The 26,164-nt window shown below is 46.1% G+C and overlaps 1 protein-coding gene across 2 annotated transcripts; it reads left to right on the top strand.

Annotated features, from left to right (window-relative positions):
- Nucleotides 1–502: 502 nt before the first annotated feature.
- Nucleotides 503–25,678, top strand: apc (APC regulator of WNT signaling pathway). 2 transcript variants are annotated; one of them, XM_041810113.1, is made up of 16 exons: nt 503–654; nt 2,359–2,446; nt 6,251–6,458; nt 8,858–8,966; nt 9,041–9,154; nt 9,362–9,424; nt 10,113–10,163; nt 10,284–10,370; nt 10,530–10,707; nt 10,786–10,986; nt 11,060–11,155; nt 11,339–11,478; nt 11,565–11,642; nt 14,990–15,106; nt 15,200–15,414; nt 20,019–25,678. In XM_041810113.1, the coding sequence occupies exons 1-16, from the start codon at nt 520–522 to the stop codon at nt 24,985–24,987; spliced, it is 6,849 nt and encodes a 2,282-aa protein (XP_041666047.1). In that variant the 5' UTR covers nt 503–519; the 3' UTR covers nt 24,988–25,678. The 2 variants fall into 2 exon arrangements, with proteins under 2 accessions (XP_041666047.1, XP_041666048.1); XM_041810114.1 differs by lacking the exon at nt 503–654 and adding an exon at nt 1,185–2,107.
- The last annotated feature ends 486 nt before the right edge of the window (nt 25,679–26,164 follow it).

Genomic DNA, 26,164 nt, shown 5'->3' with positions numbered 1-26,164 from the left:
CAGATAGAATCAGCTGGTTAACAGATAGAATCAGCTGGTTAATGGATAGAATCAGCTGGTTAATGGATAGAATCAGCTGGTTAATAGATAAAATCAGCTGGTTAACAGATAGAATCAGCTGGTTAACAGATAGAATCAGCTGGTTAATGGATAGAATCGGCTGGTTAATGGATAAAATCAGCTGGTTAACAGATAGAATCAGCTGGTTAACAGATAGAATCAGCTGGTTAACAGATAGAATCAGCTGGTTAATGGATAGAATCGGCTGGTTAATGGATAAAATCAGCTGGTTAACAGATAGAATCAGCTGGTTAATGGATAAAATCAGCTGGTTAACAGATAGAATCAGCTGGTTTAAAGCCTCACTTCTCTCTCACCGATTGTGGTCACCACTACATCCTTCTGACCTCCATTGTCTCCACCCACTACGACATCACATCCATGACCTCATAGCCCCTCCCCTCCACAGTAGTGAACTGTTTGTTTCATTCCCTTTAGGTCAGCTGTGGGGCGTCCATCATGGCGGCAGCGTCGTACGACCAGCTGCTAAGGCAGGTGGAGGTGTTGAAGATGGAGAACTCCAACCTCAGACAGGAGCTGCAGGATAACTCCAACCACCTGACCAAGCTGGAGACGGAGGCATCCAACATGAAGGTACTTCCTGTCAGAGCTTCTTTAATTTCTCTGTCCATCATTAACGAGGGGTCCAACATGAAGGTACTTCCTGTCAGAGCTTCTTTAATTTCTCTGTCCATCATTAACGAGGGGTCCCACATGAAGGTACCTCATGTTAAAGCTCCTTCTTTAACAGTCTGTAGTTTCGTGGTTTAATCCTGATCCTGTTTGTTTTTGTACCCTCAGTCTTTCTACTCCTTATTGTCCTGTCCTTCCTGTTTCCCATGTCTCCTTTCCTGCTTCCTGTTTCCTGTTTGTGTCCATTAGCAGAGCCACAGTGCTAGTCTGGATGGTAGGATGGATCCTCCTGTGGGTTTTTTTTTCCTGTGGATTATTTGTGCCATTCAGTTTTTTTTTTCAAGCCATTGTGGTTGTGTGGACTGAATATAGCTCAGATTTGACAGAGGATATTCATTTTTATGCAGTTTTTAGAATTGTGGTGTCAGTTCCTCAAATTATCCTAAAATGGCTAAGCTATACAAAAACCCACACATTTGTTCCTAAGGACCAAAAATGTCCCATTGAAAACCACTGAAAATGACATTTTTGATCCCACATTTATCTGAACATTAACTAGTTCTAGTAGTAGTATTAACTAGTAGTATTAACTAGACAGTTCATGCAGAAAGGAGTGATATTGTTCTTCATCTCTCCATCTTACACTGCTCTGTCTGATTCTCCATGTCATATGGGATGGCTGTGTTAATGCAGTATGGTCTCGTTAACAATGACAGCAAATGTAATAGCAACTGAGAGAACTATGGTTATTCTATGAACAAGCCTTAAATCAGACTTTAATGCAGAAACCAACCTCTCTGACCGGTGATGGGCCATCCCAGCAAGTCTGACCGGTGACAGGCCATCCCACCAACTCTGACCTGTGACGGGCCATCCCACCAACTCTGACCTGTGACGGGCCATCCCACCAACTCTGACCTGTGACGGGCCATCCCATCAACTCTGACCTGTGACGGGCCATCCCACCAACTCTGACCTGTGACGGGCCATCCCACCAACTCTGACCTGTGACAGGCCATCTCACTGACCCTGACCTGTAATGGGCCATGCGTTAAACAACAAAGTTCAGGCGGGACGAAGAGAAAGAGAGGGGCAGTAGAGAACGAAGAATTATGCTGACTGGTACTTGTTTTTAATATGGTCAAGCCTACAGGCTTTATTAGAAACACAGAGTTTGTTTAAGGCAGCCCTCCTCTGAAACATGACTCCTTAAGCCAGTCCGATCTATCACCGGTAGCAGGTCCCATCCTTGCCATCGTGTCACCTGAGCTCCACGCACAGAGGGCCATGCATGGCGGATTGACAGTCAGCTTGTCTTTAATAATGTGACACAAATAAAAAATATGAAGAGTGGACATGAACCTCAACCCTCTGGACTTCGTTGAGTCTGAAGGATTTGAGAGGTGTATTAAAGGTCAGTTTTAAGTGCACGAGCACATGCACATACGTGTACACACACCTCTCTCTCCCAATTTTTATGGCACCAGTGCCAGCAGATAAAATAACCTTGTAGCACAGACCAAGCCATGAAGGCTCCTAGGGGTAGCTGTGGAACCATTTTTTTGGCGCTCATGCACAAAACCACCAATATATGTGAATTACCACCTGACTGATACATACATTACTGCTGATGTCACTCTGATGGCCTTTTGATGCCCTAAACAGGAAGTGCTGAAGCAGCTGCAGGGCACCATAGAAGAGGAGTCTGGAGAAGCATCTGGATCTCAGCTGGAGCTCATTGAGAGGCTGAAGGGTAAATACATACTTACACAATGATCTTAGTGATGTCTGGAGGTTATGGTGATGTAGATTAAAACTTCAAATTCAAATGCTCAGTAAAATAGTTAGATATCCACAGACAGTAGTAATGATCATCAGTCTGAGGGGTCTAAATAAAGAACTGTCAATTAGGAGCATTGATATGATCAGGAAACATTCAAACAAATAGAAACCTCATTGATACTACAGTGACATTAGAAACCTCATTGATACTACAGTGACGGTAGAAACCTCATTGATACCACAGTGACATTAGAAACCTCATTGATACCACAGTGACATTAGAAACCTCATTGATACTACAGTGACAGTAAAAACCTCATTGATGCCACAGTGACATTAGAAACCTCATTGATACCACAGTGACAGTAGAAACCTCATTGATACCACAGTGACATTAGAAACCTCATTGATGCCACAGTGACATTAGAAACCTCATTGATACCACAGTGACATTAGAAACCTCATTGATACCACAGTGACATTAGAAACCTCATTGATACTACAGTGACATTAGAAACCTCATTGATACTACAGTGACATTAGAAACCTCATTGATACCACAGTGACATTAGAAACCTCATTGATACTACAGTGACATTAGAAACCTCATTGATACTACAGTGACATTAGAAACCTCATTGATACCACAGTGACATTAGAAACCTCATTGATACTACAGTGACATTAGAAACCTCATTGATACTACAGTGACATTAGAAACCTCATTGATACTACAGTGACATTAGAAACCTCATTGATACCACAGTGACAGTAGAAACCTCATTGATACTACAGTGACATTGGAAACCTCATTGATACCACAGTGACATTAGAAACCTCATTGATACCACAGTGACATTAGAAACCTCATTGATACCATAGTGACATTAGAAACCTGTGATACCACAGTGACATTAGAAACCTCATTGATACCATAGTGACATTAGAAACCTGTGATACCACAGTGACATTAGAAACCTCATTGATACTACAGTGACATTAGAAACCTCATTGATACCACAGTGACATTAGAAACCTCATTGATACCATAGTGACATTAGAAACCTCACTGATACTACAGTGACATTAGAAACCTCATTGATACTACAGTGACAGTAGAAACCTTATTGATACTACAGTGACATTAGAAACCTGTGATACCACAGTGACATTAGAAACCTCATTGATATTACAGTGACATTAGAAACCTCATTGATACTACAGTGACATTAGAAACCTCATTGATACTACAGTGGCATTAGAAACCTCATTGATACTACAGTGACATTAGAAACCTCATTGATACCACAGTGACATTAGAAACCTCATTGATACCACAGTGACAGTAGAAACCTCATTGATACCACAGTGACAGTAGAAACCTCATTGATGCCACAGTGACAGTAGAAACCTCATTGATACTACAGTGACATTAGAAACCTCATTGATACCACAGTGACATTAGAAACCTCATTGATACCACAGTGACAGTAGAAACCTCATTGATACTACAGTGACAGTAGAAACCTCATTGATACCACAGTGACATTAGAAACCTCATTGATACCACAGTGACATTAGAAACCTCATTGATACCACAGTGCCATTAGAAACCTCATTGATGCCACAGTGACAGTAGAAACCTCATTGATACTACAGTGACATTAGAAACCTCATTGATACTACAGTGACATTAGAAACCTCATTGATACCACAGTGACATTAGAAACCTCACTGATACTACAGTGACATTAGAAACCTCATTGATACCACAGTGACATTAGAAACCTCATTGATACCACAGTGACATTAGAAACCTCATTGATACCACAGTGACATTAGAAACCTCATTGATACTACAGTGACATTAGAAACCTCATTGATACCACAGTGACATTAGAAACCTCATTGATACCACAGTGACAGTAGAAACCTCATTGATACTACAGTGACATTGGAAACCTGTGATACCACAGTGACATTAGAAACCTCATTGATACCATAGTGACATTAGAAACCTGTGATACCACAGTGACATTAGAAACCTCATTGATACCATAGTGACATTAGAAACCTGTGATACCACAGTGACATTAGAAACCTCATTGATACCATAGTGACATTAGAAACCTATGATACCACAGTGACATTAGAAACCTCATTGATACCATAGTGACATTAGAAACCTGTGATACCACAGTGACATTAGAAACCTCATTGATACTACAGTGACATTAGAAACCTGTGATACCACAGTGACATTGGAAACCTCATTGATACTACAGTGACATTAGAAACCTGTGATACCACAGTGACATTAGAAACCTCATTGATACCACAGTGACATTAGAAACCTCATTGATACTACAGTGACATTAGAAACCTGTGATACCACAGTGACAGTAGAAACCTCATTGATACTACAGTGACATTAGTAACCTCATTGATACTACAGTGACATTAGAAACCTCATTGATGCCACAGTGACATTAGAAACCTCATTGATACCACAGTGACAGTAGAAACCTCATTGATACTACAGTGACATTAGAAACCTCATTGATACCACAGTGACATTAGAAACCTCATTGATACCACAGTGACATTAGAAACCTCACTGATACCACAGTGACAGTAGAAACCTCATTGATACTACAGTGACATTAGAAACCTCATTGATACCACAGTGACATTAGAAACCTCATTGATACCACAGTGACATTAGAAACCTCATTGATACTACAGTGACATTAGAAACCTGTGATACCACAGTGACAGTAGAAACCTCATTGATACTACAGTGACATTAGAAACCTCATTGATACTACAGTGACATTAGAAACCTCATTGATGCCACAGTGACATTAGAAACCTCATTGATACCACAGTGACAGTAGAAACCTCATTGATACCACAGTGACATTAGAAACCTCATTGATACTACAGTGACATTAGAAACCTCATTGATACCACAGTGACAGTAGAAACCTCATTGATACTACAGTGACATTAGAAACCCCATTGATACTACAGTGACAGTAGAAACCTCATTGATACTACAGTGACATTAGAAACCTCATTGATACTACAGTGACAGTAGAATCCTCATTGATACTACAGTGACAGTAGAAACCTCATTGATACTACAGTGACAGTAGAATCCTCATTGATGCCACAGTGACAGTAGAAACCTCATTGATGCCACAGTGACAGTAGAAACCTCATTGATACTACAGTGACAGTAGAATCCTCATTGATACTACAGTGACAGTAGAATCCTCATTGATGCCACAGTGACAGTAGAAACCTCACTGATGCCACAGTGACAGTAGAATCCTCATTGATGCCACAGTGACAGTAGAAACCTCATTGGTACTACAGTGACAGTAGAATCCTCATTGATGCCACAGTGACAGTAGAAACCTCACTGATGCCACAGTGACAGTAGAATCCTCATTGATGCCACAGTGACAGTAGAATCCTCATTGATGCCACAGTGACAGTAGAAACCTCACTGATGCCACAGTGACAGTAGAAACCTCAGTGATACCACAGTGGATGACGGTTAGTTTCTTTACTTAAAAATCCACGTGCTGTCTTTAGTGTCTCGATTTTTTGCTAAACTATCTAGATATGTTTTGGTTTGATATGACCAAACTCACATTCAGGTAGACAGATGGGTAGACTGGTGCATACTTGATTCAACCTCAGGGTTTTTCCAGTACATGTATAGAACAATATTTTGGTGATTAATTTGGCTTGTTCTGATCTCCAGAGATGAGCCTTGACTCTGCAGGCTTTAAACCCAGGTCAAGACCTCCTCTGCCCCCCTCATCCTCCTCCAGCTCAGCCTCTTCTGGATCTGGAGCTCCAGTAGGAGGGGCTGCAGGTCCACAGATTCCCCCAACATTCCCCAGGAGAGGGCTGCCGTCTGCAGGCAGAGACAGCCACGACCGCTGCCTGGAGGAGCTGGAAAAGGAGAGGTACTACTTTCTAAACAGTAACTGCTACTGGTGATAGAATGCTAACAGCAGATGCAGGCCAATGTTTACAGCCAATGTAGACTGATATTTACAACCAATGTTTTTTGTAGCGATGGTTGTAGTTTCTCATGGCCGTGGTTGTAGTTTCTCGTAGCCATGGTTGTATTTTTCGTAGCCATGGTTGTGTTTTTCGTGGCCATGGTTGTAGTTTCTTGTGGCCGTGGTTGTAGTTTCTCGTGGCCATGGTTTTAGTTTCTTGTGGCCGTGGTTGCAGTTTCTCTTAGCCATGGTTGTAGTTTCTCATGGCCATGGTTGTAGTTTCTTGTAGCCATGGTTGTATTTTTTGTGGCCATGGTTGTAGTTTCTTGTGGCCATGGATGTAGTTTCTTGTGGCCATGGTTTTAGTTTCTCGTGGCCATGGTTGTAGTTTCTATTAGCCATGGTTGTAGTTTCTCATGGCCGTGGTTGTAGTTTCTCTTAGCCATGGTTGTAGTTTCTCATAGCCATGGTTGTATTTTTCGTAGCCATGGTTGTTTTTTTCGTAGCCATGGTTGTAGTTTCTTGTGGCCGTGGTTGTATTTTTCGTAGCCATGGTTGTATTTTTTGTGGCCATGGTTTTGGTTTCTTGTGGCCGTGGTTGTAGTTTCTCTTAGCCATGGTTGTAGTTTCTCATGGCCATGATTGTAGTTTCTCATGGCCATGGTTGTAGTTACTTGTGGCTGTGGTTGTAATTTCTCTTAGCCATGGTTGTAGTTTCTCATGGCCATGGTTGTAGTTTCTCATAGCCATGGTCGTATTTTTTGTAGCCATGGTTGTAGTTTTTTCGTAGCCATGGTTGTATTTTTTGTAGCCATAGTTGAAGTTTCTTGTGGCCGTGATTGTATTTTTCGTAGCCATGGTTGTATTTTTCGTAGCCATGGTTGTATTTTTCGTGGCCATGGTTGTAGTTTCTTGTGGCCGTGGTTGTAGTTTCTCCTAGCCATGGTTTTAGTTTCTTGTGGCTGTGGTTATAGTTTCACTTAGCCATGGTTTTAGTTTCTCATGGCCGTGGTTGTAGTTTCTCATGGCCATGGTTGTAGTTTCTTGTAGCATTGGTTGTATTTTTCGTGGCAATGGTTGTAGTTTCTTGTGGCCATGGTTGTAGTTTCTCTTAGCCATGGTTGTAGTTTCTCGTGGCCGTGGTTGTAGTTTCTTGTAGCCATGGTTGTAGTTTCTCTTAGCCATGGTTTTAGTTTCTCATGGCCATGATTGTAGTTTCTCATGGCCATGGTTGTATTTTTCGAAGCCATGGTTGTAGTTTCTTGTGGCTGTGGTTGTAATTTCTCTTAGCCATTGTTGTAGTTTCTCATGGCCGTGGTTGTAGTTTCTCGTAGCCATGGTTGTAGTTTCTCATGGCTGTGGTTGTAGTTTCTCGTAGCCATGGTTGTATTTTTCGTAGCCATGGTTTTATTTTTTGTAGCCATGGTTGAAGTTTCTTGTGGCCATCGTTTTAGTTTCTTGTGGCCGTGGTTGTAGTTTCTCTTAGCCATGGTTGTAGTTTTTCATGGCCATGATTGTAGTTTTTCGTGGCCGTGGTTGTAGTTTCTCGTAGCCGTGGTTATAGTTTCTTGTGGCCGGGGTTGTAGTTTCTCATAGCCATGGTTGTAGTTTCTTGTGGCCGTGGTTGTAGTTTCTCGTGGCCATGGTTGTAGTTTCTCTTAGCCATAGTTGTAGTTTCTCGTGGCCATGGTTGTAGTTTCTCATGGCAGTGGATGTAGTTTCTTGTGGCCGTGGTTGTAGTTTCTCGTGGCCATGGTTGTAGTTTCTCTTAGCCATGGTTGTAGTTTCTCGTGGCCATGGTTGTAGTTTCTCTTAGCCATGGTTGTAGTTTCTCGTGGCCATGGTTGTAGTTTCTCTTAGCCATGGTTGTAGTTTCTTGTGGCCGGGGTTGTAGTTTCTCATAGCCATGGTTGTAGTTTGTTGTGGCCGTGGTAGTAGTTTTTTTTACCATTCTTATAGTTTTCGTGGCCATGCTTGAAGTTTGTCGTAGCCATGGTTGTAGTTTCTCATAGCCATGGTTGTAGTTTTCATGGCCGTGGTTGTAGTCTTTGTGGCCGTGGTTTTAGTCTTTGTGGCCATGGTTGTAGTTTTCGTAGCCATGGTTGTAGTTTTTGTGCCCGTGTGTGTAGTTTTTGTGGCCGTGGTTGTAGTTTTCGTGGCCATGGTTGTAGTTTTCGTGGCCATGGTTGTAGTCTTTTCGGCCATGGTTATAGTTTTTGTAGCCATGGTTGTTGATTTTGTGGCCATGGTTGTAGTTTTAGTTCCCATGGTTATAGTTTTAGTTCCCATGGTTATAGTTTTCGTGGCCATGGTTGTAACAGATGTTCCCCCTTTGTGATTGGCTGCCGTTGTGTTGACAGGTCTCTCCTATTGGCTGAGCTGGAGAAGGAGGAGAAGGAGAAGGACTGGTACTACGCTCAGCTCCAGAATCTGACCAAGAGGATTGACAGCCTGCCGCTCACTGAGAACGTAGGTCTTTGTCTCACTTGGTCCCCCTGTTCTGTCTGTTCTCTTGGAGTTTAAACGCTCTGTGTTGGTTGTAGTTCACTCTGCAGACGGATATGAGTCGTCGTCAGCTGGAGTTTGAAGCTCGTCAGATCCGCTCGGCCATGGAGGAACAGCTGGGTTCATGTCAGGAGATGGAGAGGAGGGCCCAGGTAAGAGGGGGTCGGGCTAAAACAAAAAAGTAATCAATGACAGTGTGACCACCCCAGCTGTCGAAGTCTGTTGGTGATCTCAGCGCCATCTGATAACTGCTGGATGACGTCCTCAATGATTCTGTATTTACATTAATAATATTAAACCAGCCTAAATGTCTGGACTCATTCTGCAGTTATGTGAATGATGATTGTGTCTGTGTGCAGGCTCGTGTGGCTCGTATTCAGCAGATAGAAAAGGACATCCTGCGGCTGGGAGCTCGACTGCAGGTGAGCTCACCCAATAGTACAACTGATGAATTTAAGAACCCCTTTATGATTACTGGCATGAGTTTGCAGGGGCTTTTATTTTGAAGTTTAATTCAGAAACTTTCTATCGTCTTTGTAATGTACTATGTTAGAATGTATTATTTAAGTACACACTATTTTAGTATGTTCTATGTTAGTATATGCTTTTCAAGTACACACTATTTTAGTATGTACTATGTTAGTATATACCTTTCAAGTACACACTGTTTTAGTGTGTACTATGTTAGTATATACCTTTCAAGTACATACTACACCGCATTCCACATTATTATGGAACAGTACATTTTGAGGTTTTTATTTTTTTTAAAATAATGGTTATCATTATCAAGTTTGTTCAAAAACATTTGAATTATGCTCTAACTGCCGATGACTTGAAAAATATTCTGACTGTCATTTGCATTAAAATTTAGGAAAATAAGAGAAAAATGTCATTTGCATAATAATGTGGAACGTGGTGTATTTTAGTATGTACTATGGTAGTATATACTTTTGAGGACATATTAATTGTGTCTGGTGGTTTTAAAAAGCTTTTCTGTGTAAATCTAGATCTTTACAGCTTTAACTTATTTCTGTTTTTTTAGTGTAAATATTTCTGGTGTTTCTGTATGATCTTGGTGCATGTCAGTAGTTTACTTTGTCTCTCTTTTAGGTGGAGGATGCTCAGGGGGCGAGCGACAGCAGTGGATTGGCTGGAGCTCAGGTGAGAACTGTCAGTTAGATATTTTATGTTTCACCATTTGCCTTTGTACTAATATCTAATAATAAATGTATTAAAGTTGAAATTTGATTAAATTTAAATCTTATCTGATGATGTGCTTAGAGCTCCAGCAGTCGATTGGACCCCGAACCAGCTAATGAGGCGAGCTATTCTGTGCCTCGACGAATCACTAGCCACCTTGGAACTAAGGTTGGTAATCTGCCCAATAACACTACAGTGAACATTTCTAACCCTCAAAATGAATACTTAGTCATCTGTAAACACTGTAAAAATTCATTTTATAAATCAGCCCCTACAGTTGGAGACAGTCACACTGTTACACTGTAATGGTAATGTTGCCCCCTACAGGTGGAGATGGTTTACAGTCTTCTGTCCATGCTGGGAACTCATGATAAAGACGACATGTCGCGGACGCTCCTCGCCATGTCAAGCTCTCAGGATTCATGCATTGCCATGCGTCAGTCAGGTTGTCTGCCACTGCTTATCCAGCTGCTTCATGGGAACGACAAGGACTCCCTGTTGCTAGGTAAAAGTTGCTCTGTGTTGCTAAGTAACAGTTGATCCTTGCTGTGATGTAATAAGTTGTGTCTCACCTGGTGTCCAGGTAACTCTCGGGGAAGTAAAGAGGCGCGTGCACGGGCGTCGGCAGCGCTTCACAATATCGTTCACAGTCAACCGGATGACAAGCGAGGGCGCCGTGAGATCAGAGTTCTCCACCTGCTGGAACAGGTGCGTCATTACTGCGAGGCATGCTGGAGTTGGCAGGAGAACCACGAGAGGGGCGTCGACCAGGAGGACAATCCCAGTGAGTGTTGACACACAATGACCAATCAAGAGCTCAGATTGTGACCATGTGACTAAACTCCGTTTGTCTGTAGTGCCGTCTCCTGTGGAGCACCAGATCTGTCCTGCCGTCTGCGTCCTGATGAAGCTGTCCTTTGACGAGGAACATCGGCACGCCATGAACGAGCTGGGTGAGTCACCACCACAGGGATGGGTTTTTAGTCCCTGCAGGTGGTCTGACAGGCTGTTTTTATTTATGTGGGTTTTTAGGCCCTGCAGGTGGTCTGACAGGCTGTTTTTATTTAAGTGGGTTTTTAGGCCCTGCAGGTGGTCTGACAGGCTGTTTTATTTATGTGGGTTTTTGTTCCCTGCAGGTGGCCTTCAGGCGGTGGCGGAGCTTCTGCAGGTGGACTGTGAGATGTTTGGTCTAAGCAGTGATCATTATAGCGTCACGCTGCGACGGTATGCGGGCATGGCGCTCACTAACCTCACCTTTGGAGACGTAGCCAATAAGGTGAGAGCAAAAGCAGTGATAGGTTCATCAGTCAAATACACTTCTGCTGGAACCAATCAGAATACAGCAATGTATTTTCTTCTCAGGCCACGCTGTGCTCCATGAAGGGCTGCATGAGAGCAATGGTCGCCCAGCTCAAGTCTGACAGTGAAGACCTGCAACAGGTAAGCTCACCTGTCTCCATGGCAACCATCTGACACCTGGCCCAAAGCCTTGATAATCAAACGAGGTAGCTAAATCTTAATTGGTCAGACAGAAACAGCCAACAGCGGTGCTGATCCACAAAAATGGTGACTATTAGGTTTTCTCTGACTACAGACACAACCCTTGGTTTCAGAAATATGAGAGAGCCCATATCAATGAGTTAGAGTTAGGATAGGATAGGGTAGGGATCTGGTGCCTAACCCTAACCCGGACCACGTCAATGTGCTCGAGCCACATCTGTGCATCTGGCATTAAGACGTTTCCTCCTGTTTCTCAGAGGAACCATGTCCTTGTGCGCCTGAGCAATGTCATGGCGGGGTCTCACATCAACCACAAATGGGGCACCAGTCCTGCACATTTACTGCAGGTGACCCGGGACGCCTAGCCAGTCTGAGGGTGATGTACCTACTTGGAGAGCGAAACCAGTTAGCAGATATCCTGTCACGGGGTAAACCCTCCCCAGGGAAGTGGCATCTTCACCCACAGGTGGTGTTCACCATGTGGAATCTCCTCAGCAGGGCAGAAGTAGATCTTTTTGTTTTAGAGGCCAGGTACCATTGCCACCTCTGGGTCTCTTGCAGGGAAGAGTCCAGATCTCTGGGGCAGAGTGCCCTGGCACATGAGTGGCCAGGGCGTCTCCTCTAACCTTTTCCTTTGCCCCATTTGATTCTGGCAGGGCTACAGAGGGTTCACATGGCAAGGGAGGTCATAGGTTCCATTGCTGCCCACAGTCTGTTGCAGCCCACCGTAGCACCTCCCGGACAGGCAGGACCTCCTGTCACAGATGGAGGGTCAGAATACCAGAGCTCCATCTACCCGCTTAGAGTGTTAGATCAAGTCATGGTTGTTTTTGCCATGGTGTGCAGACAGGCATGTGGACCCAGAGCACTGCTTGCCCCACGAGTCCCTAGAGGGCCAGCTTTGTTTCACGCCTTGTCTGTCAGCCCTACACGTCTGAGGGTCACCCAGATTACTCAAGGGTCACCTTGTGGCCACGCATTATTTCTGTCAAAGGTGATGTTGGCGTCGAACTTCAATCAGCCAATACAACTGGCACGTTACAATCCCCTGCCAGGAAAGGACCTTGACAGGCCAGCCATTCTGTGCCTGGTTTGTGTTTTTAGAGCATAACAGCACAGCCAACATACATAGATCGGACCAACTGTTCATTTGTCATTGTGGTCCTATGGGAGATTTGCGCTCTCAAAGCAACGTTTGCCCCACTGTATTGTGTAGTATGTGCGTCGATACTTAAGTATAATGTGGGTACTAGAGTAACACAATCAACAGGCTAGGTCAGAAGATCTTAGTTCGACTCTAGGAGTGGAGGGAGAAAGAGACTGAGACAGGAGCTGCAGTTTGATGGTACCATATATTGAAGACAAATAACAAACAACATAGACAACGAATGGTCATTCACAACAGAATAAAATTTCAGTGAGTTCAATGAAGTCCAAAAGTGTGCGGCAGCACAAAGTAATAGTTTGTTTCTGCCCAAAATCGCAAAGATATAACAGCTTGAGTGGCTCTTAGAGTCCAGAGGGAAGAATGTCCAGTGTGTGGGGAAGGAATGTGTGAGTGAGTGAGTGAGTGATGGCCGCTCGAAGGGCGCGAGTAAGCGAGGGGGTGAGATAATAGGAAAGAAGCGGCTACAAAGGAGCCTCCTACTAGCCCAACCAGAGCAGGAGGATCGGTCCTTCAATGTTGAGTTGAATAGCTGCTTTAGGGTTCACAGGCTCAGAGTTCATAGGTTCGGTTCACAGGCTCCTAGACTTTTAGCTCGCCATCCAGGACCTGGCCTGAATGAAGAGGAACAGGACCAGTATAAGCTCTCCATGTGCACACATTAATACATTTCATAACCAACAGTAAATAATGCAGGTTGCATCATAAATACATTGGAATTCCCATATTGTACAATATTAAATAGTTCATAATATAATAAATAACAAACGCATATTAAGTTATTCATTATATCAAGTCAAATGTCAGTTAACAGTGTATAATACAAATACATGACATCATTCAATAAATAGCAGCACCAGATGTAACTGTAAAGTGCATACAAGTGCATTGAACTGCATTCAAACAATGGCTCCAAACAAGCATTAAGTTTGGGCCTTAAAGTGCTTCAAATTGCTACCACATGACAATGATAAATAGCATATATCTTAACAATGACTCGACAGAGTTGGCACTTAATTTGGTTAAATACATTTAGAGAAAACGGGCATAAAAGACAATGCTAACCGCTTCATGTAAACCAATGGAAACGGCTAGGCTAGGCTAACCTGCTAGTTGAATGTGATGCTAGGCTATGTTAGCACGACTCACCAGTTCCGTAGTTTAAATCGGATTAAATGCTCCGTTGTCGGTACCAGTCGCCGGCTCCTATAGTTCAACATTAGTTGTGTTAGTTTTAGAAGTTGACAAAGTAAAATAATGAGTTAAAACAATGAAGAATGAATGTACCTGTAGCGTCTTTTTCCCCAAGCATGCCCCGCTCGCATCTCCCGGTAGACTGTCTCTATTATGCAGAACTGATTGGCTGCGCTTGGTCACATGACGGCGTGATGCAATGACGCAACAACGCAGGTGATGACATAATCACACAGGAGACAGGTATTCATATGAACGGAGAGGAATGCAACTAGTACTCTGGTTTTTCACCTGGGTTACAATTGTGTGCTGCAGCCTGATGGGTGACTCCAAACACTTTCACAAGGTTCTACATGGTGAACTTCCCCACCCCCCAATCCTCTGGGTATGATCCTCTTGCCAGACTCTGCAGCTGTGATGCAGTAAGTTTGGTATGTATTTGATTCTTTGTGACCATGGTCTGGGTCATCCAGTGCTTAAAGCACCCCCCTCTGGCCATTGTAGAGGATGAAAAAGAATTGAAGGTTACGTATGTAACCGTGGTTACCGCCAAACCACTGTCACTCAGAATCCTGGTGATCTCACAAGGATATTCTTTAGGAACAGATCTCCTGATGACACCTGAATAGTAAGACTTGTTGGAGTCAGCAGGCGTCACACCTGACCTTGTCGGTTTAGCTACTCCACCTGTGCATTTATAATGTCTTATCCAGAGCTGAAAGCCCCGCCTCTGGTGGTTTTCCAGGATTCATAGAACAATTGTTGCATTTCTGTTGAAGTAATCAGTTAATAGAGAAACCAAAGAGTCTGACTCAGACTCAGTTTGTTCTGTTTTGTGTCATGAAGGTGATTTTGTAATTTGGTCCAACTGACCTTCTGTTTTTTTGATGAATGTTTCTACCTTCCTGTCCGTCTACCTGTGATCCAGGTGATTGCGAGCGTGCTCAGGAACTTGTCATGGCGTGCTGATGTCAACAGTAAGAAAACGTTGCGGGAAGTTGGCAGCGTGCGAGCGCTGATGGGCTGCGCCCTTGAAGTCCAAAAGGTAATTAAAAAAAAAAAACAAAACTGTTTCCTGTGTTCCTTGTATTTAACTTCCTGGTCAGGTGATCTGACTCTTCTTCTTCTCCTCCTTCAGGAGTCAACTCTAAAGTCAGTACTGAGCGCGCTCTGGAACCTCTCCGCCCACTGCACCGAGAACAAGGCGGACATCTGCGCCGTGGATGGAGCACTCGCCTTCCTGGTGGGAACGCTGACACACCGTAGCCACACCAACACCCTCGCCATCATTGAGAGCGGTGGAGGAATCCTAAGGAACGTGTCAAGCCTCATTGCCACCAATGAGGCACACAGGTAGTCTTCACCTGTAAACACGTCCACACCTGTAGTAAACACCTGAAATTAACATGTCCACACCTGTAGTAAACATGTCCACACCTTTTTAAACACCTGAAATTGACATGTCCACACCTGTAGTAAACATGTCCACACTTGTAGTAAACATGTCCACACCTGTGTAAACACGTGAAATTAACATGTCCACACCTGTAGTAAACATGTCCACACCTGTGTAAACACGTGAAATTAACATGTCCACACTTGTAGTAAACATGTCCACACCTGTGTAAACACGTGAAATTAACATGTCCACACTTGTAGTAAACATGTCCACACCTGTGTAAACACGTGAAATTAACATGTCCACACCTGTAGTAAACATCACCACACCTGTGTAAACACGTGAAATTAACATGTCCACACCTGTAATTAACATGTCCACACCTGTGTAAACACGTCCACACCAGTAGTAAACATCACCACACCTGTGTAAAACACCTGAAATTGTCCAATCCTGTAGTAAACACCTGAAATAAACATGTCCACACCTGTAGTTAACATGTCCACACCTGTAGTAAACACCTGAAATTGACATGTCCACAGCTGTAGTAAACATGTCCACACCTGTGTAAACACCTGAAATTGACATGTCCACAGCTGTAGTAAACACGTCCACACCTGTGTATACACCTGAAATTAACATGTCCACACCTGTGTAAACGACTAAAATAAACATGTCCACACCTGTAGTAAACATGTCCACACCTGTGTAAACACCTGAAATTAACATGTCCAAACTTGTAGTAAACATGTCCACACCTGTGTAAACACCTGAAATTAACATGTCCAAACTTGTAGTAAACATGTCCACACCTGTAGTAAACACCTGAAATTAACATGTCCACACTTGTAGTAAACATGTCCACACCTGTGTAAACACGTCCACACCTGTAGTAAACATCACCACACCTGTGTGAAACACCTGAAATTGTCCAATCCTGTAGTAAACACCTGAAATAAACATGTCCACACCTGTAGTTAACATGTCCACACCTGTGTAAACACCTGAAATTGACATGGTCACAGCTGTAGTAAACATGTCCACACCTGTGTAAACACGTCCACACCTGTGTATACACCTGAAATTAACATGTCCACACCTGTGTAAATGACTAAAATAAACATTTCCACACCTGTAGTAAACATGACCACACCTGTGTAAACACATCCACACCTGTAGTAAACACGTCCCCACCTGTAGTAAATATGTCCACACCTGCGTTCACATGTCCACACCTGTGTAAACACCTGAAATTAACAGGTCCCCACCAGTAGTAAATATTTCCACACCTGTAGTAAATATGTCCACACCTGTGTAAACATGTCCACACCTTTGTAAACACCTGAAATTAACATGTCCACACCTGTGTAAACATGTCCACACCTGTGTAAACACCTGAAATTAACATGTCCACACCTGTAGTAAATATGTCCCCACCTGTAGTAAATATGTCCACACCTGTGTAAACATGTCCATACCTGTGTAAACACCTGAAATTAACATGTCCACACCTGTAGTTAATATGTCCACACCTGTAGTTAATATGTCCACACCTGTAGTAAATATGTCCACACCTGTAGTAGATATGTCCAGACCTGTGTAAACATGTCCATACCTGTGTAAACACCTGAAATTAACATGTCCACACCTGTAGTTAATATGTCCACACCTGTAGTAAATATGTCCACACCTGTAGTAAACATGTCCACACCTGTGTAAACACCTGTCGTAAATATGTCCACACCTGTAGTAAACATGTCCACACCTGTGTAAACATGTCCTCACCTGTAGTAAACACCTGAAATTAACATGTCCACACCTGTAGTAAACACGTCCCCACCTGTAGTAAACACGTCCCCACCTGTAGTAAATATGTCCACACCTGTAGAAAACATGTCCACACCTGTGTAAACACCTGAAATTAACGTGTCCACACCCGTTATAAACACGTCCCCACCTGTAGTAAATATGTCCACACCTGTGTTAACACGTCCACATCTGTGTAAACACCTGAAATTAACATGTCCACACCTGTGTAAACACCTGAAATTAACATGTCCACACCTGTAGTAAATATGTCCACACCTGTCTAAACACGTCCACACCTGTAGTAAACACCTGAAATTACCATGTCCACACCTGTAGTAAACATGTCCACACCTGAAGTTAACATGTCCACACCTGTAGTAAACATCACCACACCTGTGTAAACACCTGAAATTGTCCACACCTGTAGTAAACATGTCCACACCTGTAGTAAATATGTCCACACCTGTGTAAACATGTCCATACCTGTGTAAACACCTGAAATAAACATGTCCACACTTGTAGTAAACATGTCCACACCTGTGTAAACACGTCCACACCTGTAGTAAACATCACCACACCTGTGTAAAACACCTGAAATTGTCCAATCCTGTAGTAAACACCTGAAATAAACATGTCCACACCTGTAGTTAACATGTCCACACCTGTAGTAAACACCTGAAATTAACATGTCCACACTTGTAGTAAACATGTCCACACCTGTGTAAACACGTCCACACCTGTAGTAAACATCACCACCCCTGTGTAAAACACCTGAAATTGTCCAATCCTGTAGTAAACACCTGTAGTTAACATGTCCACACCTGTAGTTAACATGTCCACACCTGTGTAAACACCTGAAATTGACATGGTCACAGCTGTAGTAAACATGTCCACACCTGTGTAAACACGTCCACACCTGTGTATACACCTGAAATTAACATGTCCACACCTGTGTAAACGACTAAAATAAACATTTCCACACCTGTAGTAAACATGACCACACCTGTAATAAACACGTCCCCACCTGTATTAAATATGTCCACACCTGCGTTCACATGTCCACACCTGTGTAAACACCTGAAATTGACATGTCCCCACCAGTAGTAAATATGTCCACACCTGTGTAAACACGTCCACACCTGTAGTAAACACGTCCCCACCTGTAGTAAATATGTCCACACCTGCGTTCACATGTCCACACCTGTGTAAACACCTGAAATTAACATGTCCCCACCAGTAGTAAATATGTCCACACCTGTGTAAACACGTCCACACCTGTGTAAACACCTGAAATTGACATGTCCACACCTGTGTAAACATGTCCACACCTGTGTAAACACCTGAAATTAACATGTCCACACCTGTAGTAAATATGTCCCCACCTGTAGTAAATATGTCCACACCTGTGTAAACATGTCCATACCTGTGTAAACACCTGAAATTAACATGTCCACACCTGTAGTAAACATCACCACACCTGTAGTAAATATGTCCACACCTGTAGTAAATATGTCCAGACCTGTGTAAACATGTCCATACCTGTGTAAACACCTGAAATTAACATGTCCACACCTGTAGTTAATATGTCCACACCTGTAGTAAATATGTCCACACCTGTAGTAAACATGTCCACACCTGTGTAAACACCTGTAGTAAATATGTCCACACCTGTAGTAAACATGTCCACACCTGTGTAAACATGTCCTCACCTGTAGTAAACACGTCCCCACCTGTAGTAAACACGTCCCCACCTGTAGTAAATATGTCCACACCTGTAGAAAACATGTCCACACCTGTGTAAACACCTGAAATTAACATGTCCACACCTGTAGTAAACACGTCCCCACCTGTAGTAAACACGTCCCCACCTGTAGTAAATATGTCCACACCTGTAGAAAACATGTCCACACCTGTGTAAACACCTGAAATTAACGTGTCCACACCCGTTATAAACACGTCCCCACCTGTAGTAAATATGTCCACACCTGTGTTAACACGTCCACATCTGTGTAAACACCTGAAATTAACATGTCCACACCTGTGTAAACACCTGAAATTAACATGTCCACACCTGTAGTAAATATGTCCACACCTGTCTAAACACGTCCACACCTGTAGTAAACACCTGAAATTACCATGTCCACACCTGTAGTAAACATGTCCACACCTGAAGTTAACATGTCCACACCTGTAGTAAACATCACCACACCTGTGTAAACACCTGAAATTGTCCACACCTGTAGTAAACATGTCCACACCTGTAGTAAATATGGCCACACCTGTGTAAACACGTCCACACTTGTGTAAACACCTGAAATAAACATGTCCACACCTGTAGTAAACATGTCCACACCTGTAGTAAATATGTCCACACCTGTGTAAACATGTCCACACCTGTGTAAACACCTGAAATAAACATGTCCACACCTGTAGTAAATATGTCCACACCTGTAATAAACATGTCCATACCTGTGTAAACACCTGTAGTAAATATTTCCACACCTGTAGTAAATATGTCCACACCTGTGTAAATATATCCACACCTGTAGTAAACACCTGAAATTAACATGTCCACACCTGTGTAAACACGTCCACACCTGTGTAAACACCCGAAGTTAACGTGTCCACACCTGTAGTAAACACCTGAAATTAACATGTCCACATCTGATCTGGTGGGGAGCTGCAGTCAGTTTCATTATTTTCTATGTACCTGTCCCTGACTTTCTTTTCTCTATTACTTGTCTTGCAGGCAGATCCTTCGTGAACACGGTTGCCTGCCAACGCTTCTGCAGCACCTGAAGTCTCACAGTTTGACAATTGTGTCCAACGCCTGCGGGACGCTCTGGAATCTGTCTGCCAGAGACGCCAAAGACCAGGAGGCATTATGGGAGCTGGGTGCTGTGGGAATGCTGCGAAACCTCATCCACTCTAGGCACAAGATGATTGCCATGGGAAGTGCTGCTGCTCTCCGAAACCTGATGGCCAACCGGCCAGCTCGCTATAAAGATGCCAGCGTGCTGTCCCCAGGCGCCGGCGCCCCTTCACTGCATGCCCGTAAACAGAAGGCTTTGTTTGAGGAGCTCGACGCCCAGCAGCTGTCGGAAACCTTCGACAACATTGACAACTTGAGCCCTAAGGCAGCACACAGAAAGGGGCGGGGTTGTAATGGCGTCGGAGGAGCAGGTAGCTCAACACGCTCCTATGCAAACACACCGGTGCTCTCCAGCCCCAAGAATGGAGATGGATCCAAGAGAAGTGGTGAGGACTCAGGCTACACTCGGCCTGTGTTCCCACCTAGTGTGCGAGCGTCTAGTGACAGCCTCAACAGCGTGACAAGTGCTGATGGGTACGGGAACCGTGGGAAGACCAAACCGTCTTCAGAGCCGTTCTACCCGTCGGATGAGAGCGAAGCTAATAAGTGCTGTGTCTACAGGAAGTACCCTGCTGACCTAGCCCACAAAATCCGCAGTGCCAACCACATGGCAGATGATGATGGGGCGGAGCTTGACACGCCCATCAACTACAGCCTGAAGTACTCAGATGAACAGCTGAATTCTGGGAGACAGAGTCCCAGTCATCGTAGTGCCATCGAGAGCGATGAGGACGACCAGCAGGAAGGCCGACTGAGGAGAAGAAACGATGGTGCCGACTCTGCAGCCAGCAGTCGCATCGTTTCTGTCCCGCCACGCTACGCTGCTGCTGCCAAGTCCAACTATGGCGGCGACCCGACAGGAGAACAGCCCATAGACTACAGTCTGAAGTACGTCTCAGACGCTCCCCGTAAACCGGCATTCAAACCTGAAGAAACAGCAGCCCCCTCGGTGGCCACACCTCCCTCATCTTCTGCCAACAAGCTCCGCCCCCCTCCACCAGCTTCGGGTCGTCCGGCCCCCAAAAGTAACCAGGAGTCCACACAGACCTACTGTGTTGAGGACACGCCTATCTGCTTCTCCAGAGGCAGCTCACTGTCGTCGCTGTCTTCAGAGGAGGAGGAGGAGGACGGTGATGTCACAGGAAGAAAGAGGAGGGGCGGGAATGTAGTTAGTGGTGGTGGCGGCGGGAGTAACGACTACCCCACACTTCCTGTCAGCGAGAAGGACGCTCATGAGCAGCACCAGAGGCAGCAGAAAGAGGCGGAGAGCCAGACCGCTGCTGTGGCTCCCTCCACACGCGGGAGGCGTGGTCATCATCATCATCATCACCATGGCCATGCCCACCACCATCACCACCATCATATGACCTCCTCAGGCGCCAGGACTCCCAAGAGTCCTCCGGAGCTTCCGTATGCTCAGGAGACGCCGTTAATGTTCAGCCGCTGCACCTCCGTCAGCTCCCTGGACAGCTTCTCCACCTCCTCCATCGCCAGCTCAGTGCGCTCCAGCGAACCGTGCAGCGGGATGCCAAGCGGTGTGGTCAGCCCTAGCGACCTCCCAGATAGCCCAGGTCAGACCATGCCTCCGAGTCGTGCCAAGACGCCGCCGTTACCACCAGCGCCGCAAAAGACTAAAGAAGAAGACAAAGCTCAAAAGAAGGAAGAAGAGGAGAGCAGCGCAGACGTCTTGCTGCACTTTGCGACCGAGAGCACGCCACACGGCTTCTCCAGAGCCTCCAGTCTGAGCGCGCTCAGTGTGGATGAACCCTACATTGCAGCAGAGATGAAGAAGAAGGACGAGCAGGCAGGCAGCGCTGAGGACAGGAAAGAGGAAGTGTCAAAGCCTATCCTGGACGAATCAGACGACGATGACGACAACGAGATTCTGGAAGCATGCATCAACATGGCCATGCCCAAATCGTCACGGAAACCAAAGAAACAGCAACAAGCGGCACCAAGGAAACCCAGCCAGCTTCCTGTCTACAAGCTCCTCCCACCTCAAAGCCGTGCCCAATCACAGCCAAGGAAGGAGCTGCCACCACCGGAGGAGGTCCCCCGGGTTTATTGTGTGGAAGGAACGCCACTGAACTTCTCCACCGCCACATCGCTCAGTGACCTCACCATCGACTCGCCGCCCAATGAAATGGCGGTAACAGTGGCAAGCTTAGCTCCGCCCACCTCTGCCCAGAGGAGGCGTGCTGGACTTCCTGAGGGTGAAAACGGTGATGACATCCTTGCCGAGTGCATCAGTGCAGCCATGCCCAAAGCCAAACCCCGAAAACCTGTCAGAGCCCCACCCAGCTCAGACGTCCTGCAGGCGCCGCCCCTCCCCCCACCTCCCCCTCCCTTGGCCCCACCTACTCAGCAGCAGCAGCAGAAGAAGAAGCCAACATCTCCAGTGAAGCCAATGCCTCAAAGAGCTGCCTATGTCGCCACGGTGACAGCTGCCAAAGCCAAGCCAGGATTCGCCTTTGACTCACCTAGACACTACACGCCCATCGAAGGTACACCATGCTGCTTCTCACGCAATGACTCACTGAGCTCGCTCGACTTTGACGAGGATGACGGTGCAGAGCGGGACGAAGATGAGAAAAAGACTAAAGATGAAGACAGCAGGAAACGGAAGCAGCAGACTGCTGCGGTTTTCCCCCGAACCAAACCGGCGGCGACCACGATAGCGTCTGATGAGAAGCAGAAGTTCGCCATCGAGGACACACCTGTCTGCTTCTCCAGGAACTCATCTCTGAGCTCACTGAGTGACATTGACCAGGAGAACAACAACAAGGAGTTTGCCGCGCCACCCCCACCGCCAAGGCAGGAAGGAAGCAAAACAGCCACAGAGGCCCCACCTCCACAGGCAGAGCTAAAGCCTCGTCCCCCTGCTACCACTGGCTATGCTCCAAAAGCGTTTCATGTGGAGGATACGCCCGTCTGCTTCTCCAGGAACTCCTCCCTCAGCTCGCTGAGCATCGACTCAGAGGATGACCTCCTGCAGGAATGCATCAGCTCAGCCATGCCCAAGAAGAAGAAGAAGGCTGCCGCGGCCGCTATAGCCACCACATCTGCCGCCCCCACCATCCCTGCTGCCCCCACCGCCCTAGCGCCACTTCCTGAACCCAAAGCCGAAGACAGCATCCTAGCCGAAGAGGAACCATCGGAGACACCATCTGAGGAACCGTCAGAGGAACCCTCAGAGGTGCCCAGAAGCCCTGCCTCCCCTGACTCAGAGTCCTTTGATTGGAAGGCCATCCAGGAAGGTGCAAACTCCATTGTCAGCAGTCTGAATGCCGCCGCTGCTGCCGCCTCCTCGCTCTCCCGCCAGCCATCATCAGACTCTGACTCAGTCCTGTCCCTGAAGTCTGTGGGCTCGCCGTTCCGCCTGCCGACAGCCAATCAGAGCACAGAGGAGCCGGAGGAGGAGGGGAAGGAGGTGAAGAGAGGGGCGAGGATCCTGAAGGCAGGAGAACGCACCACACTGGACGCCAAGAAGGAGGAGGAGGAGGAGGAGTCTAAGGCCCTGAGAGGTGGAAAAAAGGTCTACAGAAGTCTGATCACAGGAAAACCTAGGGCGGAGCCAGCAGCCAGAGGGCGGAGCAAGCCCAGGGCTGCTGCTGTGGCGAAAGCTCCAGGAAGCAGCGAGGGTATGGACAAAGGGGGCGGGTCCTCCCGGGACTCTACCCCATCTCGCTCCTCAGTAGCAGCCAATCAGAAGGGAGGAAAGCTGTCAGCTCTGCCACGCACTGCGTCCCCAGGAAGTGCCTCTTCGTCGTCATCAGCCTCCAAAACCAACAAACAGAGCGCCGCAACGAGGGGCAGCGGCCTTCCACGGAGCGAGTCTGCATCACGAGTGGGTTCTTCAGCCACTAAGAAGCAGAAGCCGGAGCCAGAGAAACCGGCACTGGTCCGTCAGTCCACCTTCATCAAAGAAACGCCCAGTCCCACCCTGAAGAGGAAGCTGGAAGAGACGGCGCCACCGCCCAGCGAGCTGCTGTCCAGCCCTGAGACGCCGTTACCACTGACAACCAGGAGACACGACGTCAACCGCTCACACTCCGAGAGCCCATCACGGCCACAGGAAGTGACATCATCACGCTTCAGCCGCACAGGAACCTGGAAAAGAGAAAACGGCGGGGCAGGAGGAGGTGGGGCGGGTGGCAAACATTCGACGTCTCTTCCACGCGTAGGGACGTGGAAGAGGACGGGAAGCTCCTCCTCTGTACTTTCTGCATCATCAGAGTCCAGTGAGAAGGGACGGAGCGAGGAGGAGGGAGCTGCCAGGTCGAAGGGCACCTGGAGGAAGACTAAGAGTGGGGAAGGGGGGCGGAGCTTCACAGATAAATCAGAGGACGTTTGGGTCCGACTGGAGGACTGTCCTGTCAATAACCCACGCTCCGCCTCTTCCTGTTCAGCTCGCTCCCCTACTGCCAATGCCCCACCTGTCATCGACAGCCCCGCCCCCTCTAAGATTCCCTCCTCGTCATCTTCCTCCTCCTCCAACCTCAACCTGAGGCGGAGCCTGGAGAGCCTTGACGACAAACCACCACCTGAGCGCCATCAACCACCGCCATCGCAGCAGCAGCGCGCTCAGCAGCGCAGCGGCGCTGTGGCGGCTCGGGTCAGCCCGTTTAACTACACTCCCAGCCCCCGGAAGAGCAATGTTGACACCACCACCACAGCCACGCCCACCACCACCACCACCACATCATCATCCACCACAGCCACACGGCCGTCGCTCATTCCCACACCAGTCACCAAGAAACGAGAGCCTAAAGGCGGCGAGGGCGGTGGAACCAGCGGGGGTGGTGGCAGTGGCGAGCGTGGCTCCTACATCGTGACATCGGTGTAAACAGTGGCACAGTGGACGAGTGTAAATATGGCAAACTGAACTAGTCCCACCCCCTTACCTGCCTCCTTTCACTCACCTGTCAGTCAAGCTTCTTATTGGATGAGAGACTTAAAAAAAACTTTTTATGTTTTTATACCACTCAAACGTGTAGCGCTTAGCTCCGCCCCTCTCTGCCTGTGCCCCTGCATGGTCCTGCCCCCTCCCTTAACAATGATGGTAACCATGGCGACATAATGATGAATATATTGATGCTGTTTCTGCTGTAACGTGATTGGACGAGCTCGTGGTTTTACAGGAGTGGTTCTGAAAAGGCGACTTTTCCTCCATGTCTGATCATGCCAAACAGTTTAAATCAGCGGGAGATAATTGATAATTGATAATTGGCTCTTGATCATTGATTATTTTATTGATCAGTATTAAAGTCATCATTTGAAGTTATTTATCAAGTTATCATTTGTCATTATCATAATGTTTAATCTGAGCCCTCGTTAACTAGACCTCGTTAACCAGACCTCGTCAACTAGACCTTGCTAACTAGACCTTGTTAACTAGACCTTGTTAGCTAGACCTCGTTAACCAGACCTCGTCAACTCGACCTTGCTAACTAGACCTTGTTAACTAGACCTTGTTAGCTAGACCTCGTTAATCAGACCTCGTCAACTAAACCTTGCTAACAAGGCCTCAGTAACTAGACCTCCAGACCCTTGCTTTATCTACTCCTTGCTTACTAGACCTCATTAGCTAGGCCTCGTTGACCAGACCTCGTTAACTAGACCTTGCTAACTAGACCTCATTAGCTAGACCTCATTGACCAGACATCGTTAACTAGATCTCATTAACTAGGCCTCGTTAACTAGTCCTCATGTACTACACCTTGCTAACTAGACCTCGTTAGCTAGACCTCATTGAACAGACATCGTTAACTAGACCTCGCTAACTAGGCCTCGTTAACTAGGCCTCGTTAACTAGACCTCGTTAACTAGGCCACATTAACTAGGCCTCGCTAACTAGGCCTGGTTAACTAGACCTCGTTAGCTAGACCTCGTTAGCTAGACCTCATTGAACAGACATCGTTAACTAGACCTTGCTTACTAGGCCTCGTTAACTAGGCCTCGTTAACTAGGCCACATTAACTAGGCCTCGCTAACTAGGCCTGGTTAACTAGACCTCGTTAACT

Source organism: Cheilinus undulatus, linkage group 17, assembly GCF_018320785.1.
Source record: "Cheilinus undulatus linkage group 17, ASM1832078v1, whole genome shotgun sequence".
In the NCBI taxonomy this organism is placed as follows: domain Eukaryota; kingdom Metazoa; phylum Chordata; class Actinopteri; order Labriformes; family Labridae; genus Cheilinus; species Cheilinus undulatus.
Note: the sequence above shows the minus strand (reverse complement) of the source record. Positions and strands in the feature narration are given on the sequence as shown.

What these genes read in the sequence shown, in the direction of transcription:
- apc (XM_041810113.1), top strand. Translation starts at nt 520, where the DNA reads ATGGCGGCAGCGTCGTACGACCAGCTGCTAAGGCAGGTGGAGGTGTTG. An exon ending in ACAGTGAAGACCTGCAACAG is followed by an intron (nt 11,643 to 14,989) that starts GTAAGCTCACCT and finishes CCTGTGATCCAG; the next exon opens with GTGATTGCGAGCGTGCTCAG. An exon ending in GCCACCAATGAGGCACACAG is followed by an intron (nt 15,415 to 20,018) that starts GTAGTCTTCACC and finishes CTTGTCTTGCAG; the next exon opens with GCAGATCCTTCGTGAACACG.